This window comes from Lathamus discolor, chromosome 3, assembly GCF_037157495.1.
Source record: "Lathamus discolor isolate bLatDis1 chromosome 3, bLatDis1.hap1, whole genome shotgun sequence".
NCBI classification, from domain to species: domain Eukaryota; kingdom Metazoa; phylum Chordata; class Aves; order Psittaciformes; family Psittacidae; genus Lathamus; species Lathamus discolor.
This window is the reverse complement of record NC_088886.1, coordinates 579,528-598,333: the sequence shown is the minus strand read 5'-3', so window position 1 is coordinate 598,333 and position 18,806 is coordinate 579,528. Positions and strand designations below refer to the sequence as shown.

Below are 18,806 nucleotides of genomic sequence, written 5' to 3'. Positions count from 1 at the left end.
AGAGCCTGATGTTGCAAACCTGAACCTAGAACTCGGTGTGGCCTCCCAAGAAGCTCATTTCAAACACAGGAGATGCACTGCCACAGGGACCGTACGTTACTCAACCTTGCATTAGAAAAATAATCCCTTCCCTGTTCAACACCAAGACCTTGCTCTTTCATCCTACGTATGAACTGAATCCATTTCACAAGCCCCACTGTAAAGACCTCCTTTCCTCTCCTGTGATACGTGCCTGGTTATTGCTCACAATTTCATACTCTTGAAATCCACATTCATTTCCTCCCCAGCACACTATAATTTGCACAACAATATTTGCCTCCAGGACACCACCTGTCCTGGGCCTCAGCCTCAGTTCCCAGCTTAAAGAAGTGATGAAATATTATGAGACCTTGGTAGTGCCTTTAATAAAACCAGAACACTGATCTAGGTGTAACAGAAGGGCAGATGCCAGAAATAGGTCTGACACCAGCCTTTGCTACCATCAACTGTTAACCCAAGGGTGAGCGCAAGCATCAGAATTCATTTTAAAACGTAGGAAGAGATCAATATCTACACTCAAGTTATTAATAAAAAAAAAATCAATGTTTATTATTTATCTCACATTCTCTCAAATCAGAAAATAACAACATGAAACCAGGCAAAGAACAGCTTCAGGGAAGAATGTGGGGATGCTGCCCAGATGTGTAGGGATGGATTAGAAAAGCTAAGGCACAACTGGAGCTGAATTTGGAGAGGGATGCAAAGAATAGCAAGAGCCTTTACAGATATGTTGGCCAGAGAAGGAAGATTAAAGACACAGTGTACCACCACCCATAAATAAGACAGGAGAGCTGGTGACAACCAACATGGAGAAAGCTGATGTACTCAACAGCCACCTCTGCTCTGGAGTCAGGCTGAGAGAGCTGGGCTGGTTCAGCCTAGAGAAGAGAAGGCTCCTGAAGGGGAGACCTTAGAGCAGCTCCAGTGCCTAAAGAGGTTGCCAGAAACCCTCCAGCCTCCTAAAGCCAGCCTCCTTTGGAGAAGGAGGAATGGCTTTAACCTGCCAGAGGAGAGACTGAGATGAGATCTTAGGTAAGAACCGTCAATATAGCAAAGAAATTGCCCTTCTTTAATCAGTTTGTATTTGGAACAAGTCAACCATGTAAACACATTCAGTTATGAAGCAACATGACTTCTGAGCACCCCGTGCAGCCTCTGTCTCCACATTGTAGCCAAGGATTCAGGGCACTTTAAATCTGACAAAGGTTAAATCAGGGCTGGACAGCTTCTGCAGAGTAGCAGCTATTAGCATGCAGCTCCGAAGTCACCATCCCTTTGGGTTACCTGGGATGCTTTGATCTCTGATACAAAGTCAGGTGCAGCAACAACTGCCTCTGCTCCCAAAGAGTTCATATTTGAGAGGTTCTTCTCCCATCTTTTGAATTGGAAAGTGAACTATTTTGGCAGTAAAAGCTTTTAACCCATGTAAATTATGTGACAAAAAATGAGTAAGATGACAAATTTTGTGGCTAAAGAATTTTCAGAGTCACAGCTATATACATAGAGTTAATTCTGTGCATTCTTTTATCTGCTTGACCCACAGAGAGCAGGATATCAAATCCTGCCTTAGATGTGACGCTCTCCTGCCCCACAAGGCTACACCAGTGGAGGAAGTCCATTATTTCCACATCAGCCAAAAAAACCTACAAAAATTACTTTAAAATATAGAAAACTCTGCTTATTACAAGAAGAAAATAGACTGATCATTAACGTCATTAATTGAAGTTAGCATTTGCTGTTAATGGCAAACCTGATCAAAAGTATGCTTTGTAATATACCACGAAAGAATCAGGTAACCAAAGGTGCTGCTGGAACAGCTACAACATAACTGGAAAAAGACTCTATGGAAGGAGCACCATCTTCCCCCGAGCACCACCACCATGAATAATGTCTTCATGCGCCTTCACCACTTTCTCCAGTGGATATTCAGAGCCTACAACAGGTTTCAACCAGCCAGCTTCTATGCCATCAAGGAGTGCTGTTGCACACTCATGCTTCTCCTCCTGTGTGAAACAAAATAGCATTTACCACAAGGTCTTCATTTTTCAGGAAAGTACTGAGTATTTATGCAAGTGTTAAACCATATTTCACAACCCAAAAGTATTTTGTGTTCTGAGATTAACTCTAGATGTAAAGGAACAAACAAACCAGTTACAGTGACTCTGCTTTCATCCCTACACAATTTAACCAGAAGCAGGAGTTGGAATAAGCCAACAAAATATGCTGTGAAACAAAACTGTTTCTTACCTCTGTTGCAAGGAAAAGACTAACTCCAGTTATGCTGGATTCCTTACTCATAGTGTCTCTTGGATTTATCTCAATGGGACCTCTACAGCCCACAACCTGTTACAAATAAGTTAAAAGATGGTTCAAGTTGTAACTGCTGAATTGTGATGCACAGAATGAAGTCAGGGACAAAATCCACTCACCATCACCCTTCCTCCATAGTTCAGCAGTTGCAGGTCAGTGGCAAGATTGATGTTGGAGAGCATTTCTATTATTATATCAACTCCTCCCATGCCTGTGTACTCCTGCAGGACATCATGTGTTATTTAAATCATTCCAGTTAGTGTTGGGTGCCACTGTTTATCTCGTACGCTACAGATAACACACACTTCATGGGTCAGTGTTTGAACTGAGAATACAGCTTTTATACTGAGGCTGACAGCTAAGGTTAATGTCAGCATACTCTGGTATGCCGAATTATGACATGCTACCACACTGGAATGTGCTGGAATGAAAGTTTCTGAATGCCACTGCCTGGGAAGAAAGCTCAGCTCTTCCAGCCTGGAAAAGCTGTGTAGGAATGAAGGAGGCAGCACACTACTGTGTGTGTATGTAGATCCCATATAGACCTACTCTGAAAAACAACTGCCAGCAACTGTTCACATTTTGTTAGTAAGAAGCACACACACAGCACCACCTAGCCCTGGTACAGGCTTACCTTAATTTTATTGATGTAGTTGGCTTCTCTGTGATTAAATGCCTGGTGAGCACCATTCCTCAGGACCATGTTCATGCCTTCTTCAGTTCCTGCTGTACCCAAAACCTTTAAACCACAAGCTCTGGCAATCTGACATGCTGCTATTCCCACCTGAGGCAGGGCAAAAGAGAATCATTTCCAAAAATCAGTCTTTTTTTCTTAGCATATGAAGTTTTATAGATTCTACCAGCAATTTGGAACTTACCAATTTAAGAAGTTGGTCTAGTAACAAGTTTTTAGCCATAGTAAGTGATTTTGATATTAAAAATAGCCAGCCTTTAAAAAAAAAAAAAATTATATTTACAGAGGCATAGCAAAGCTCTGAGGTTTTTTAGTAGCTATCAGCATTTGCTATAAATCCATGTGGAATGTTGTCTGTCTGTTACAGCTGGGCCACATACACTTGATACAAAGCCAAGGAATAACCTGCTATGATACCAGCATTACACATTGCACAGGAAACTTGAAACTTGCACAATGTTAAAATCACAGCTTCCCACTCTTCGTTTCACCTGAGCACGACTTGTTACGAAGCTTCCAGACCAACTTCCGACTGCAGCAATATGCTTCCTGTGTGCCCTCTGTGCCAGGGTCCTTACACAACCACTCCTGCACTTTCATGCTTCTTCAGAATAACAGGGCTTGCCCTAAGAAAAATGTAGCTAGCGTATCTGAGAGAAAATCCTGATTTTGCTAATCCATTTCTTGATATAAATGTGACCATACACGCTACCACAGGCAAAAGCAGATTCAGGACAGAATTATAACTTGCCTTCTCAAAATACTTACTCCCCCACTCGCACCATGCACTAGCACACTTTCCCCTGCTTTGGCACAGCCTCTGCATGGAAAAGAGAAAATATTGGCGTTGTGACTGCAGCATGGGACCAGCATTATCAGACTGCACATACTGACATCAAATCCCACCTTGCACACAGCATTATTTCCAACATATGTTATGGCTAAACAGGTATCATCAGCCTCTTCGGGAAAATGAGGAGGCAAAATAAGCTGCATCATTTATGAATGTATGTAATAATGTCAACATGCAGGGAACAGGCTGGTGCTGAACATCAGTGCAAGATCTTCGCCTGTTACAGATCTTAAACCAAACCCCACTAGTTCTAATCATCTGTTCTGACAAACCAAACCAGGTTTCCAGTCCTAAGTTCATTGAGCAGCCACTGAAGGCTTTTACTCCTTATACTAGTCTAGGGCAACAGCCCCGGCTGTGCAGTCTCTGCTGACTGATAGATGTGGCTCTGCCCTAGAGCGCACTGTTAAATTAAGAAATTAGAACTGTTCCTGTTTATCTTCCCTAGCCAAAAAAAACAATGAGCGCTGAAAAAGTTACATGTTTTGTTACATGATACTTGTCAGAGAAGCCTTTCCAGGTCTGTTCTCTCAAGAAGAAATACTTAACAGGAAAATACAGCTTCTAGGTAACAGTTACCTCATCGTTCCATCAGGGTAACAAACAGAACTGGCGTTTTAAATATCTTCCACTCATTGATCTCCCCCATTTCACAGGACAATGAAAGTATAAATTTCAATATTTTAAACACTCCAAAGTAAAATGCACAAAAGTAGACCTGAACACCTTACTTTTGGAAAAGAGCACGGTAAGCAGTGAAGTAGGGTATTCCAATCGCTGCCCCTTGCCCGAAGTCCAGTTTATCAGACAAAGGAAAGACTTTATTAGCCGCAGCAACAGCATAATCTGCATATCCTCCCGAGATCGTAGCGATGGTAAAAACCCTGTCACCTTTCTAGAAACAAGGGCAGAAAATAAGAAATGATTGATTTCTGTATTGTTTCCTTAATACACATTAAGAACCAGTTCACAGAAGTTTGGACTATTTCTAACAGCTCCCCTATTAAAAATAACCAGTTACATTTGTCACAGAGAAGATTTTTAGAGTGTGGATGCCTACAATCAATGCAACACAAACCGTATCATTTCATGTACTTATATTTAAGCATCATAATTATAACCCACTCTACAGTGTAACATGAAAACCTACTGTCTCATTAATATTAACTTTAATGAAGTTGAACATTAAAAAATTCCATCCACAGATGCCAAAAGCAAAACCTTGAAAGCTTTTACAAACATAACAGTGTCATTTCTCAATTGCTTTTGTTTAAACATGGAAAGAGAGACACACTCTTAATATACTCTGAGGAAACTCAGTATTGCTGCTGTTCTCACGTCAGCATTCTCCCCCTGAGCTCTGATTTCTCTCCTGTTTGGATGCTGATCTCGGTGATAGGCAGCATGTAAAGGGTATGGGTTTGGTTTGTGCACTTGGTGTTTATTAACTACCTGCAGAGGGGTGCACAAAGCTCAGCTGGCTCTCAAGCACTGGGAGCACGCACAGAGTGAGCGTGGCCATCAGCATTTCCAGGGGGTCTGCCTGGGGCACACGCTGATCAGAATGTTGCAGTTCCATATGCCATCATTACCTCAAACACAAGCATACTTCACAAGAAAACACAGGCATCATCAGGATTAAAATTGTGGATTCCATCAGGATAACAAAGTGAACCAAAGTGTTTTAACCATTTCCCACTCACTGGTCTCCTCCATTTTACAGGGCAATGAAAATGGGAACTTCTGCAATGCCACAGAACAGTTCTGAACCACAACTTTTGTGCACCTGACATTACTGCTGCCAGCAGACAAACTGCAGAGCAAAGGCCCTTCTGAGGCCTTTCAACTCTGAGAGGTTACAGCATTGAAGACTTCCCTCCAGTTCCTCCTGCAGGCCGGACTGCCAGCATGACCCCACTGCTTGCTTTTATCAGCCCACGAAGGTGATTTTCCCCCTCTGCAGATTGCATGATCATACGCAATAAAACCGGAGCAAGCACACCAAGAGGATACACAAAACAACAGGGAGTTAGACCTCGATGGGTAAGTACCTTGAACGCAGTCACATGCTCTCCAACACCTTCCACCACCCCAGCCACATCTGAGCCAGGAGTGTAGGGCAGAGCTGGCTTTCTGGCATAATTTCCAGAACGAATATATGTCTCAACAGGATTTACCCCACAGGCATGGACTTTAATTAACACCTGAAAGAAAAGGTGCTTCTTGAGCAATCATTGAAAGGATTCAGGATGTCAATTCACAGCACAGTATCATGGCATTTTAACTGAATTCTTGACCAAAGTCAGCAAAAATCCAGTGCTGAACAGAAGCTATTTTCAGGAAATCCTCTATGTGGAACACATAGCCCATGTAGCAGCAAACACCCACATTTGTTAAACGTGATGTCTCAGGTAGTACAAACACACTGATCAAACTATACATATTCAAGTTGAAAAGTTGTGTGCTGTTCGTTCTCCTCTGAGTGTACCCATTATCACCCCGTATCATTGCTTCAGTACACAGAACTCTTATTACCTGATTTTCTTTCGGTTCAGGAATTAGGACATCTGACTGGAGCTTAAGCACCTCAGGGCCACCAAACTCAAGAACTCTGACAGCTCTCATCACATTTCTTGTGGCAGCCATAGTGATCCGAGTACCTGGGGAAAAAACAAAAGACACAGTAGTATTGTCTTGCTTTCATAATTCATTCTGCATCTTCAAAACAAAGAAATCCAACCGCCACCTGCCAAGCACCTGGCTGAACAGACCCTCACTGCTGATCTCAATCGGGGTAGGTGGGGTAGTGTTTGCTTGGTTGGCTTTTTTCCCCCAAACGTTGCAAAAGGCAGAAAACCACCTCTACCATTTGCAGGACTTTGTGGATGTGAAGAAAATCACATGCAAATAATTTATCCACAGAAGGCTTTCTACAGCAGCTCCTGTGACCACTGCAGTGCTATTACATGTGCAGAGATGCACAGTGTTTCGGGGAAAAACTGTGACACTTTGCTGTTCCATGCTGGCACAACAGCCTGCTGCACACTGGATGACAGGGTCAGCAGCTCAGGGATGTGCCAGTCACTGCTCCTGCTTCCTATTGAACTTACGTGTGATGAAAGGGCAACACAAAGCACTCCTCATCAGCTGTCAGAAACAGAAGGTACCAGAGGCCATTAAAAAAAAGAGCAGATAGCTGAGATCCCAGTCCTTAACTCCAGCCAGATTTTGCCACAGTGCAGCTCACAGCCTCGCCTGCCCCAGTGCAGCAGTGCCACGTACCAACACACAAAGCTGCATTTTCCAATTGCAAACATGAAGTATCTCACAAAACACCACGAGCAGGTTACTCCTGCTACAGAAGTTACACGCAATTCCTCCAGGGATCTGATCCTACAGGGTACACAGCAGGGGATCACAAGGCACACAGGAACCTCAAAGACAGCGAGAGATCACTTTTGGCCAGCTCCAGCTAAGGAACTCCTGGCTGTAGCCAGAGGGAGGCTTTATCCCAGCGATGATTACAGCTTTCAAAAGCACCTGACTTAATCACTGTTGGCTTTCTCCTGACTGCTGCAGTCTTCCGTAAGGCTTCCAATTTGTGGTTACCCGCTCAAGTCAGGGACGGTATCAGTCACAAGGACACACACGAACACTGCCCTGCGGACATGACAAGAACCTGCACCATGAGGTAACTCCTGAAACTCAGGTCACTTCTGCACATAGTAACAAACCAAAGGAAAAGGCTCCCATTCTGCTGGGCCAACAACTGGAGCTGTAGGCCTTGCTAAGTGACCCTGCACGAGGACTGATGACTAAGGCCACAGCCCCGGGAGCAAGCCGGTGCCTGTTGGAGGGGCAGCGGCAGCACAAGCGCCCCGGCGGCACATCCCCGCGCGGGCGATCCAGGACCTGGAGGAGCGGAGAGGAGAGGAGCGGAGCCCTCGCACCCCGGAGCTGGGAAGGACGGGAGCGGGGCGAAGGCTGCAGCGGCCCCGGCTGCCGCGACCGGCAGAGCCCGGCAGGAGGGCGCGGGCGAGCAGCAGGGCCAGGGCCCGGGGCTGGGCGGCGCTGGAGCCTGTCGGGAGCCGCAGATGCCTCGCCCCGGGGCCGGCGCCCCGCGGGACGCGCAGCACCAGGCGGGCCCCCGGCAGGAACCGGGCGGGCAGCGCCCGCAGGACAGGGAGGGCCGCGGGCGGCTGCGGCTGAAGCGCAGCGAACCGAGACGGGCGCCTGCGAGCGCCCGGCACCAGGGGCGGGGCGAGAGAGCGCGGCCGCGACGCCCCGGAGCTGCCCGGGGCCTCCCCACCTCCGAGCAGCCGCCAGCAGCCCCGGCCGGGGCGGCCCGGAAGCGGAACCTGGCTCTGCTCAAGCTGGGGAAGCACCGGCACGAGAGGCGCCGCCCCCGGAGCTCACCGGCGGCTCTGCGGCGGGCGGGCACGGAGCGGCGGCGGCGGCGCAGGGGGCGCCCCCCGAACTGCCTCGCCCCCAAGCCCCGCCCCGGGAGCGTTCGTCATCACCAGGACCCGCTTCTGATACGCCATCGTATCAAGGCCCCGCCCCGCCTCCGCCAGACCCCGCCCCCTAACGCTCCCAATCAGCTGCAGGCCGCGCCCGCCCTCCCCGCCGCGTGGTGCGGGTTGAGCCATGCGGGCTGCCGTCGGCCTCGCGGGGCGGGGCTGTTCTGGTGTCCGGTTTTCGGTCCCGGTCCCGGTCCTGATCCCGATCCCGGTCCTGATCCCGATCCCGATCCCGATCCCGGTCCCGGTCCCGTCCCTGCCGATGGCGGCGTTCGTGCAGCGGAAGGCGCAGCGCCTGGCGCGGGCGGACGCCAGCAGGAAGGGCGGCCTGGATGAGCGCGCCGCCGCCGTCGTGCAGCTGCTCAACGGGCGGCCGCGGTTCTGCACCACCAGCTCCTGCTCGGGCCGCCTGGTCCTGGCGCAGGGCGGCGCCGCGGTGAGCCCGGGCGCCCCCGGGCGGGTCCGCAGCGCGGGGCCCGTTGGCAGGCGGGTGCGTGCCACGGGTGGTGGTTGCTCTGAAGGGGCGGTCTGCGCGGCGCGGGAGCCCGGCGCTGCTCGCCGAGGGTCGGCTCAGTCGCTCCTCTCCATCCCCAGGACACGCAGAGCGGCGGGATCCAGAAGACAAGCTGCGCGTGGCTGCTGGTGACGCACGAGACGTGCGCGAAGGACGATGTGGTGAGAGGACGCGCGTTTGTGCCTATTCAGTGATGCGCCCGGTGCCGTGGAAAACACGTGGGGAAACAATCCAGGTCGTGTGAGATAGCAACTTACTGCAGTTCCCGAGGTGAATCTGCACTGTCACCTCAAAATAAGCCTTTCTCCAGGTGTTCGACTCAAACCCTGCTTTGAACGGAATGCTTTTAAACGCAACGCCGAATTCTTGTCGTAGTTATAAATGCAGCTAATAGGAAACTTTGATACTTTCTTACTGTCTGGAGCCACATGATCTCCCCATCACTCGCTCAACAAGAAATCGGGGGTTACTGTAGCTCCTGTAGCAGGAGACTGCCTTTCCAAAACCAGTTCTAATCCAGCGAGCCTTATTTTTCCAAGCCCTTATTCAGAGTAAGCAGGAATAACGCTTTTCTAAGCATATTCTTCCTTCCCTGGAGGATTACTGTCAGTATAACACTGTACTTTTCACTTCTGATCTTTTTATCTGCTCTTTGTTTTCCCTCCTTGCCGGATTGCCAGCAAGGTATGGACAGCAGACTAGGTTTGATTTAAAAGCCTTCCTATCCTAAAGTAAAACAAGCTTAATTTTTGTAGCATGCTTGCTTGGGCTTTGGGCAGTGCTGACAGTGCAGACAATGCTGGGCTAAATGTATTTATTCCCTGTTAATACCCAGGTAAATAGCAGTCAGTGCATGGAGCCAGGTGTTTGTCTGGCAAGAGTTCTGTGTCAGGCAGCATCTGGGATGAATCTTACTCAAGCAGCAACATTCCTGGAGGATAGTGTGCCCTTTATCCTGTTCTCCAGCAGTTTGAACCTCCAGGAATTGCAATATCTCTTTCAGAATGGGTCAGTTGTGATTAACAAATATTTAGTGTTGTCCTCTTTAACTGTCCATAAGCGAGGGACACTTGCTTTGCTGTCCTGCTCAGCAGTTCCAGAAGAACCAAATTCCTTTGTTTCCATTAAAGCTAGATGTGCACAGGTGAGCATGCCAGGGAGCATGTTTGTTGTGTATGGAATAATTAACTCCTTCAAGCCATCGAAACTGACTTGAATTTAAACCTGCCTGCAGCCCAGCCTGCTGTGTTGATGGCCTTTAAGTTACAGACACCTGAAACTACAGTGACAGTGACTCTTACACTGCATTTTTAATTTAGTATCTTTAAATTCCCCCCCTCCAAAAAAAAATATATATATATATATACATATATATATAGTGGGGCTTTTTAGTGTGCTTTCAGAATGATCCTGTCTCTGCAAACATCTCTGAGCTTTGTCCCAAAAAGCAGCAGTTACAAGGTTAGAATTCTCTCCCAATGCAGAGCTCACCTTGCCGTATGCGTGCATTCTCACACGTGCACAGAGAAGTCTGCTCTGTGTATTTGCCTTCATCAGTGTTTCTTGTAGCAGAGCAGAGCTTGGTGAAATTGCCCTCAGCAGAGCTCAGGCTGGGGAGGACACAGTCTGTTACTGCTGACTCTTATGAGAAGAAACACTCTGGGTTTTCCTGTCCCCCCTTAGCAGGCAGAGAGGATTTTTCATAGAATCATAGAACAGTTTGGGTTGGAAAGGACCTTAAGATCATCCAGTTCCAACCCCCCTGCTATGGGCAGGGACACCTCACATTTTTGTTTTTAATGCATGCATTGCAAGTGTAAGAAAAATGTATTTGATTAATTTTGAAGCTACACAGTAGCTTCAAAAGTAAATACATCATTTACTTTTCATGTCTAGTAAATCTTTGCTAGTGTAGTGAGAAGTGAGAAGGGAAGTCAGGATGCTATGTGCTGTGTGTTGTGCTTTTTGGCTGTCAGCTCATTTGATCTCACTGCCAATCTTAACAATATGAACATGGGATATTTGTTTGGGATTTTTTTTATCCTTTTATCCTTGCACTGCTTGGAAAAAGCCTCACACTTGTACCTCTGTGAGGTAATTGCTTTCAGTGGTTCCCTATTAAATTTGTTTGCAGGAAACTAATGATTTAGACACAATGAGGTAATAAAAAACCTTTACGAAAATACTGATGAGCCTTTTGAGGAAACAGATGCTGTGCAGCAGCAGCTCAGGGCAGTGCTGCACACAGATCTCGATCAGTGTGATTTAGTTGTGTTCTCGCTGAAAAGCTGCCCCTGGAGTATCTGCCGAATTACTCCAGAGACAGAAACCCTGCAGAACCCCCTCACCCCGTCACACACACTGCTCACAGCTCACAGTGTGCCCTCTGGTACAACGTGTGGCTCGGGGACAAGCCTCTGGGCTGCAGCCACAGCGGCTGGCGGTGGTGCTGAGGCAGGGCACTGTTGCTCAGGGGCTGAAACAGAGTTCTCAGACATGGGGGAAAAGGGACCACGGAACAGGCGGGCCGGGATCGCGGTGCCCGTGCCAGGTCCCTGCCATGCTGGGCACCGTCACCGCTGCGTGTGCCCGTGTCCCGCTGCCTTGTGCCTTGGGGAGGCACCGCACGGCCCCTGCGAGCCCGGCTCTGCGTGAGCAAGCGTCTGCCCGTGGAGCTGTGTCAACACAGCTCGCTGCCCGGCGCAGGCAGGCGCTGCGGGGGCTGGCTCAGGTATTCCTCATCATGGGATGTGGACTGTTCCTGGTTCCCATCAGCTCCGGCACAGCTGCAGTTACTGGGGCGTTTTTTAAATCTGGCGCACAAATGACAAACTGGGCCATTCAGAGACCTGCTTTCCACTTAAAATGAGAACATTTATGGAGGAGATGCTGCCTAAATACCTCTAAATACTTTTCCGTGTTTAAAGGAGAGAGTGTTACCTCAGGAGTTTTATGCCACCTTGTCTTAAAAAAGCATACGAATTTGATTATATTTCCTGAGGATTTGGTTGCATGTTTTCATTTTACAAGAGATGAGAGAGGCTATTCAAAACAGCAAAGTATGAGAAAACTGAAATGAGAAGCTGGAATTCCTCAGATTGACTTAGCAAATGTTTCAGGGCTGTGAATTAAGCAAGTGAAGGCAAACAAGAAGGGGGGGGGGGGGATAGTGCTTATGATTAAAGAATCATGCAATGAAATAAGTAATATAACTCCCTTAAAGTGACCTTTCTAAGGGGAAGTAGGAATATCAGCCTTAAGAATTCTCTGCATAAAGATGGCATAGGACAGTAGAGGAATTGTGATAGTAACCTGTGTGGGATGTCACCCAGCTGCCTGCACACTCAAACCCAGGCAGAATTGGCACTAGCAGCTCTGTGTTCCCCGGAGCTGAGGGCTCTGAAGGGGATCTCTTCAATGTTACAATTGTGAAGTTACTTCCTTTATTTGTTTCCTTGTCTGGGGAGTTTCTGCCTCTAATTTCAACCTCTCATGCATTTTCTGTCCTTGTAACTCTTACAGAGCAGGTTGTGCATTGCTATTTAAACTAGGAATAAAATGTGATCAAGTATGTTAGGCCATGAGTTTAATCTGCTGACCCCCAGGAAGCTTTCTGAAGCTGAGGAATGTACCAGAAACTCAATGTCTCTGAGTTTAAAGAACAGTTTAAAAAAGTAATCTATAAAAGGCCACAGTAACCCCTGCTCAGGTTTCCCCTGGTTGCAGTAAGGCTCTGCTCTTCCCATGCTGGACTGACTAAATCCATTTGTTTGACTGTACAAAGAAATAAACAGGGAAACACGCTTTTCCAAGTTTTTAGGGTCTATCTTGTGATAAATCTATCAAACCTGATCAGTTTAGCAGAGAGCATCCTGAAAATCCATGGCATTTCTGTGTATTACAAGCAGTGAGAAATCAAAAGCAGCTGAACAAACCTGGTCTCTTGGACTCATTTGCTGCATTTTCAATGCTTGTTTCACACACTGACTAGCTGTCATTTTCTTCTTTGCTCTGTAGTAACAGCACACACTTGCAGTGTTAATATAAGCATTTTGGTGTCTTTTCCAGATGACAGCCCTAGAGAAAGCCACTGGTGACGTTGTGCTCAAGTTTGAGCCATTTGTTCTTCACGTGCAGTGTCAAGAGCTGCGAGATGCTCAGCTTCTGGTAAAACTACATCAATAACAACCTTGCACTGTTGTTTTGTGCTATTCCTGGCTGTTAACATAAAAGTATTTGCTCCTGAGTAAGCTTCAGCACTTGAGAGTAGTCCCAGATGTGCTGTATGTTTCATAACTAGGGTAGGAACAGCAAGCTGATGAAGAAAACAGCTTTAAGCTTAGCAGAGACTTTGCTGGACTTTTAGGAAACAAAATTACTCCAGAATTTTCCCCAGTGAGCCTGGGTTGCTTTGGCTGGCTGAAAGTGGTGGGCTTCTACGTGCATTTTGGCTCCAGTGTTTCAACTAATTGAGCAGTACCTTTGCCTTCTGCTCCCCCAGAATGACTCTGGAGAGTGATGCTTGATGAGTTTGTTCCTTCATTAACGTAGAAGGGAGCTGATTAGCTTCTTTTACAGTGCTGCTGCACTTCTTTTGCACCAATGTCTGTGTGGTTCCCAGCTCTTCATGTGCTGAAACAGTGGAGCTCCCGAGAGACATTCATGTGCCATCTGCACTGATGGGTTAAGATTAAGCACTCAGGAGAGATTGTGGTTCTTGGAGGACCAGCCACGATTTGTGTGGGTTTGATCTTAAAAACATGTCAGTGTAACTGTTATTGCACTCATGGGGAGATGGCATTGAATAAGGTTTTTTTCAATGCTGAGATAGAAAGTTGCATTGCAACCCATCGTAATTATTTCTTGCTGTGAAAGTGTGCAAGACCTGTTTAAAGCATTTATTTGTTCTGCAGCATGCAGTGGCTGTCAATTCGGGGTTCAGGAACTCTGGTATTACAGTTGGCAGAGGAGGAAAAATCATGATGGTAAGGACTTTTCTACTTCCCTGTAAGGAATGTAACCAAATCATTGCTGTTAACCTGGATTTATACAAGGCAAGACGTGAACTGGGCAGTGGCAGACAGCTGTCACAGGGTGTGCTGTAGCAAAGAAACACCTTTCTGTTTTGGTTGACAGCAAACTAACCAATCCTGTGAGTAAGTGAGCTCTTTCCTGTAACGAACTCCCCATATTATTTAAATGACCTTCATAAAATAAAACCCTTTACTCTACATAACGCCTTCTGTGTGTGTGTTTAGGCCGTCCGGAGCACTCACTGCTTGGAAGTTCCCTTGAGCCGCAAAGGGAAATTGATGGTCTCTGAGGAATACATGGAATTTCTGGTAGACGTTGCTAATCGGAAGATGGAAGAAAACACTCGGAGGATTGACAGGTTTGTGAGATTACACTGGTCCTGTCTGTCAGGTGTGAAAAGACAAAACCAACCGCCAAACCAGACAGCTTCCCAAAGTTTCAAATACAATGTCCATTGATTTTCTGAGGTCCAACTAAACCACTTAAGCAAAAACCCATGAACCACATGTGTTTGCAGACTGTTACTGACCAGTAGTAGTTTAAGTTACTTTGCCTATTGATAACAGCTCTGTTAACAGTAACTGGTTCAGAAGCACTCAGATTGCAACACACACTTTAATCCACCAAACCCTCTGTATAGTTTCCAAATTGGTGATTCGGGAAGGCGGTGGAAGGTTACGGGCGCTTTGGCTCTTTGCATTTGTCTCCAGCTATGGAACAGAACAAGCCGAAGAGCCAAAGAGCATGAGGACCCAAAGGAGAGACACCTACATGGACTAAGAGCAGTTTCTTTTTGTATGGCCTTGATACCGAATTAAACAAGTGTTTCATTGTGTATAGGTTTGAGATCTCTCTAGCTGTTAAAAGGAATTGCTAATAGTAGCAGTCCATCTGATCATTAATGTCATCATTCATCAGACATTTATCCTGGTCCCAATGTATGGTTTCTGTAAAATTAACAGGGACTTAATGGCACATGAGCACATCCACTGGCTGATTTCTAACACCACGTTACAAAGAGCATCCACAAGACGTGTGCTGATAGGTCTGATTTTTCTTCCAGTGTTGGCTGGAACATTGCAATTCAAGATTTTCTTCTCGCAGCACGTTTTGATTGTAGCACAGAAGCATCAGTTTCTTAGGGCACATCCTGAGCAAACCTACAAAAATAACAGCTACACAGTTGTTTGCTTCTAGATTCTACAAATGCTTGGAGTTGGCTTTGGAAGCTCCCACCAGTGCAGACACCTCACCTGGGGAGACGGGGAAGAACCACGCCGTGTACACTCGCAGGAGAAAGAGGAAGACCATTCAGGAACAAGAAGCACATGCCTCCCTGAAGGACCACAGTGAAGAACCGGGGCCTGCGGATGATGCGGAAACCAATCTTGGTATTTTTGCTGAACTCATGATATAGACTAAGGCATTTGAAAGCAAATGGCAAACTGAATAATCATAGTAATCCTCTTTGTAAGAGATACAAACTGCTCTGTTCTAAGTAGTAACACCCTCGTGGACATTTACCAGGAAAAAAGGTAATTGTGAACAGGATTAATGCCACAGAAGCACAGAGAACAAAACCTTAGAGTGTTGTGGGGTTTTTAACAGCTGTTGAACTAACAGTCTCTTACTCTGTCGGTTATCTCAGAAATAACCAGTTTGCTGCCACCTTTGGCCATGTTCTCTGTTTAAGTATTTCACTTCCAAGTCCTGGGTTTAGGTCATCTGGCAGAGTAGAGAAACTCTGAAAACTGGGTGGTTGTCCTTGAAGGCTTTTAATCCCTGCAGGAGCCCTGCAGAGCAGCATGCGCCAATACAGGTGGCCATCTCGGATCACACCAAGCTTCATGTCAGTCAGCAGAAGAGCAGTACGTGTGGTGGAGGTGATGAGAGCAGAAGCTGTGTGCTGCTCTGTGCTGGTCATGGTGGGTGCGTCCAGGATCCTTCCTGAGCAGTGCACCAGGCAGCATAGTTGATGCTATTCTCCTGCCCCTCACTGCTTCAGGCCCCAGCCCCGCTGTGCTCGTGTTCTGCTTCCCTTGGCCAGCGGACGTTGTTATTTTTCTTTGCTGCATGTGCTGAGAGTCCCTGACCTCACTTACATGGATCCTACGTGGCAGCACTCAGCTTCAGCTCCAGCCCTTTGGCAGAAAGTCAAGTGTTCAGCCGTGGGCTTTGGTACCACTGTGAACCACTGACAGGCAGTGTTAGGTGTGAAACAGCGTGATACTCTGTGTTCCTGTATGGGACCACTGGAAAAGGCACTCCCTACTCATAGTGTGTTTTTGGGGGGAAATGGTGAACTTGTAAACCTTAGAACAAGGAATTCTGAGCCCAGCCTTGTGTGGCGGAGTGATGGCTAACACTGTAGCGCCAGGCCCTGCCTGAAGGAAGTGGTCTGTGTTGCAGCAGTCCCCAGTTCAAAGGGGAGAGAATTGTCATTGTTTCCACTACAGGAGCCCACATCCTGGGGGCATTTTAACTCCGCTGTGAAAACTTGGCACATGAGGTGGCAGGCAAAGGGAAAAGTAACTGGGGGCTTTAAGCAGATTTTGGAAGACCTGTTGGGCTGTGTGTCCAGTAGCAGGCATGCCAGAAACAATAAACCTGAGCCTCTTGTGTTCTTGTCTGTGTTAGTGACTTGCAGCTTGAACAGCCCTGTGCACTTGCTTTCACCCTGTTTCTGGTGGCTTGAAAGGGCTCAGGACCTGGCTGGGGCATGGGAAAGTGAGCAGCCAACACATTTCCATCCCTGCAAGAAGACTGTAGTTGAGCAAAGGGCAGAAGGAGCAGGCTCTGCTATCTCCCTTCTTCGTGGAGGGGCAAGACACTGATGGCACATATGGAAGATTAGAGAGCATCTGCTCGTGAGGTGACCAAGTACGTAAGATGTTGAAATACCACAAGAAACAGTGCTATATTGTATACACTGTTCCCAAACCTCTTGCATTTAGGTGGACTGATCTGTGTTTGAGTCTAACTGTCCCACAGCCTGTGCTACAGCAGGCGGGAGCAGCGGAGGGTCCTTGGGGCATGTGGCTACCCCTGCATTACCAGAGCAGAGCCAGGGCAGGCACTTGCTTCAGGCCTTCACAACAGCAAGTTTTCATAGACCTTCCTTTCCATTCTGAGGCACAACCAGGTTCCTTCCAACCAAAGCCCCAAAACTTACACCGACAAACAGCAACGTCTAATTCGTTGCAGAGGAGTGAGTGGATCTCACTGGCCAGCTACCCCAGCAAAGCCCTGGTGAGCTGATGGTTCCTGCCCCCGTCCCAGTCCCCATCTGTATCCTTACTGGTGGGACTCACTGGCTGTCCCTGTCTCATCCCCATCCCTGCTGGTGGGGTACCACCATCCTGCAGGCCCTTCCTCCCCACCCAGCAGGCAGCTCCATGCAGAGGAGGCTGCTGTTGCTTTTAAAGGCAGGGGCTGAATTTCAAAGAGCTTGTTGAGAACAGCCTGACCTGGCTCCTGCATTTAAAGCAGCCCCAGCAAGTTCTGGTCCCAGACAGCAAACCACTGGCCGTGGAAAAGTTGGCACTTGCCACGGTGTCAAGTGAAGGGCTGGGTGGTTGATGCTGTGAGGCTCTGCTGTGTTAGACATGACTGCAAGAGGCTGTAGATGCTGTCAGTGAAGGTGAGCAGTTGCCACACTCTTGGCAATGCTCTGCTCTTCCACCACACATGGGGAAGGTAAAATTCAGCACAGAAAAAGCTGAGATGCGAAGGAGCTTCATCAGATGTCAGCCCCAGCCCAAAGAGTCTGTATTCTTGAGCCCAGCAGCCTCTATCAGAATTTAGACTGGGATAATGCCCAGGTCCATACAGTCATGCATGCATCCGTGTGAGGTGGAAGAGGGATCACAAACACTGGTTCTGTGTAGAAACCAGGACTTTGGGATGCTTTCAAGGGGCCGTGTGTTGGGAGGGAAGGGTATTCAATGCAACTGCTTCATTTTGGGGGGAAGCTGCTTTTTCCTTTTACCTTTTTTTTTTTTAATGCAATCCAAGCACTACAATAACGTCCCAAACCCTTACAGTGTGTGACAGCACGTACAGGATTTGTGTCCTCTAGAAATAGGGTTTGTCAGGAACTGATGTGTGATACGATCCCACATTCCTCTTAAAAATTATGCCAAATTCAGGGAGATTTTTTGACAGTCTTGACCCAGAAAGGTGACCCAAAGCACTGCACCTCATTACTTCATAGCTGCTAACTCCAATTACTGAGCACTGCTGCGGACCTCATACAGGAAAGCAAAACAAGACCCTACAACAAGAACAAGCAGCCCGTGATTCTCCATGATCAGGGAATCGTGTTACTGCAGTCATTAAAATACAGAGCAGTTTTACAAGGTTCTCCTGATTTTTCACCCCCTGAAGGCCCAGCTCCTATTTCCAGCCCCTATAACTAATTCTGTTACACTTCCAACACAGCGCTTGGCCGCAGGCGCCCCAGAGACAGAAAAGGCTTCATGCAACAGGAGGCTGCAGTCCTGGAAAAGCAACTCGGGGGTTCACAGCAGGGAAAGAAGTATGGGCAAGCAACAAGATTCCTAAAACTGGCAAAGCTTTTCATTTTGTAAGTGTGTTTGGGCACAAAAGGATATTTTCAGCACAATTTTCATGCTTGCTTTTGCTCTTTGATGATCTTAAAGGTCTTTTCCAACCCAGCTGATTCTATGTTAAAATACTGGAAAGCTTAAAATCACAATTGCGTTCCCTTTGCAATCATTCACTCTGGTGATGGGTGGTCTTGCCCATCCATAACATTTACCATCATACCAGAAGGTAACTCCACGTCCTCACTCCTCGGACTGGAGCGCAAGCACCAGCAGC

General features: G+C 47.4%; 2 protein-coding genes across 8 annotated transcripts; one reads left to right on the top strand and one right to left on the bottom strand.

Moving 5' to 3' along the window:
- Nucleotides 1-560: 560 nt before the first annotated feature.
- On the bottom strand, nt 561-8,416 carry CRYZ (crystallin zeta). 6 transcript variants are annotated; one of them, XM_065673027.1, is made up of 10 exons: nt 8,206-8,220; nt 7,437-7,556; nt 6,432-6,556; nt 5,948-6,100; nt 4,628-4,791; nt 3,812-3,863; nt 2,984-3,133; nt 2,469-2,570; nt 2,287-2,382; nt 561-2,042 (listed from the first exon to the last, which is right to left on the bottom strand). In XM_065673027.1, the coding sequence occupies exons 3-10, from the start codon at nt 6,540-6,542 to the stop codon at nt 1,881-1,883; spliced, it is 990 nt and encodes a 329-aa protein (XP_065529099.1). In that variant the 5' UTR covers nt 6,543-6,556; nt 7,437-7,556; nt 8,206-8,220; the 3' UTR covers nt 561-1,880. The 6 variants fall into 6 exon arrangements, with proteins under 6 accessions (XP_065529099.1, XP_065529096.1, XP_065529098.1 ...); XM_065673024.1 differs by lacking the exons at nt 7,437-7,556; nt 8,206-8,220 and adding an exon at nt 8,313-8,416; XM_065673026.1 differs by lacking the exon at nt 7,437-7,556 and having other exon boundaries at nt 8,206-8,289.
- A 79-nt stretch (nt 8,417-8,495) lies between these two features.
- On the top strand, nt 8,496-16,583 carry TYW3 (tRNA-yW synthesizing protein 3 homolog). 2 transcript variants are annotated; one of them, XM_065673030.1, is made up of 6 exons: nt 8,496-8,906; nt 9,011-9,091; nt 12,999-13,097; nt 13,844-13,915; nt 14,189-14,322; nt 15,162-16,583. In XM_065673030.1, exons 1-6 carry the CDS (start codon nt 8,544-8,546, stop codon nt 15,379-15,381), a joined length of 969 nt encoding a protein of 322 aa, XP_065529102.1. In that variant the 5' UTR covers nt 8,496-8,543; the 3' UTR covers nt 15,382-16,583. The 2 variants fall into 2 exon arrangements, with proteins under 2 accessions (XP_065529102.1, XP_065529103.1); XM_065673031.1 differs by having other exon boundaries at nt 8,498-8,852.
- Nucleotides 16,584-18,806: the final 2,223 nt, after the last annotated feature.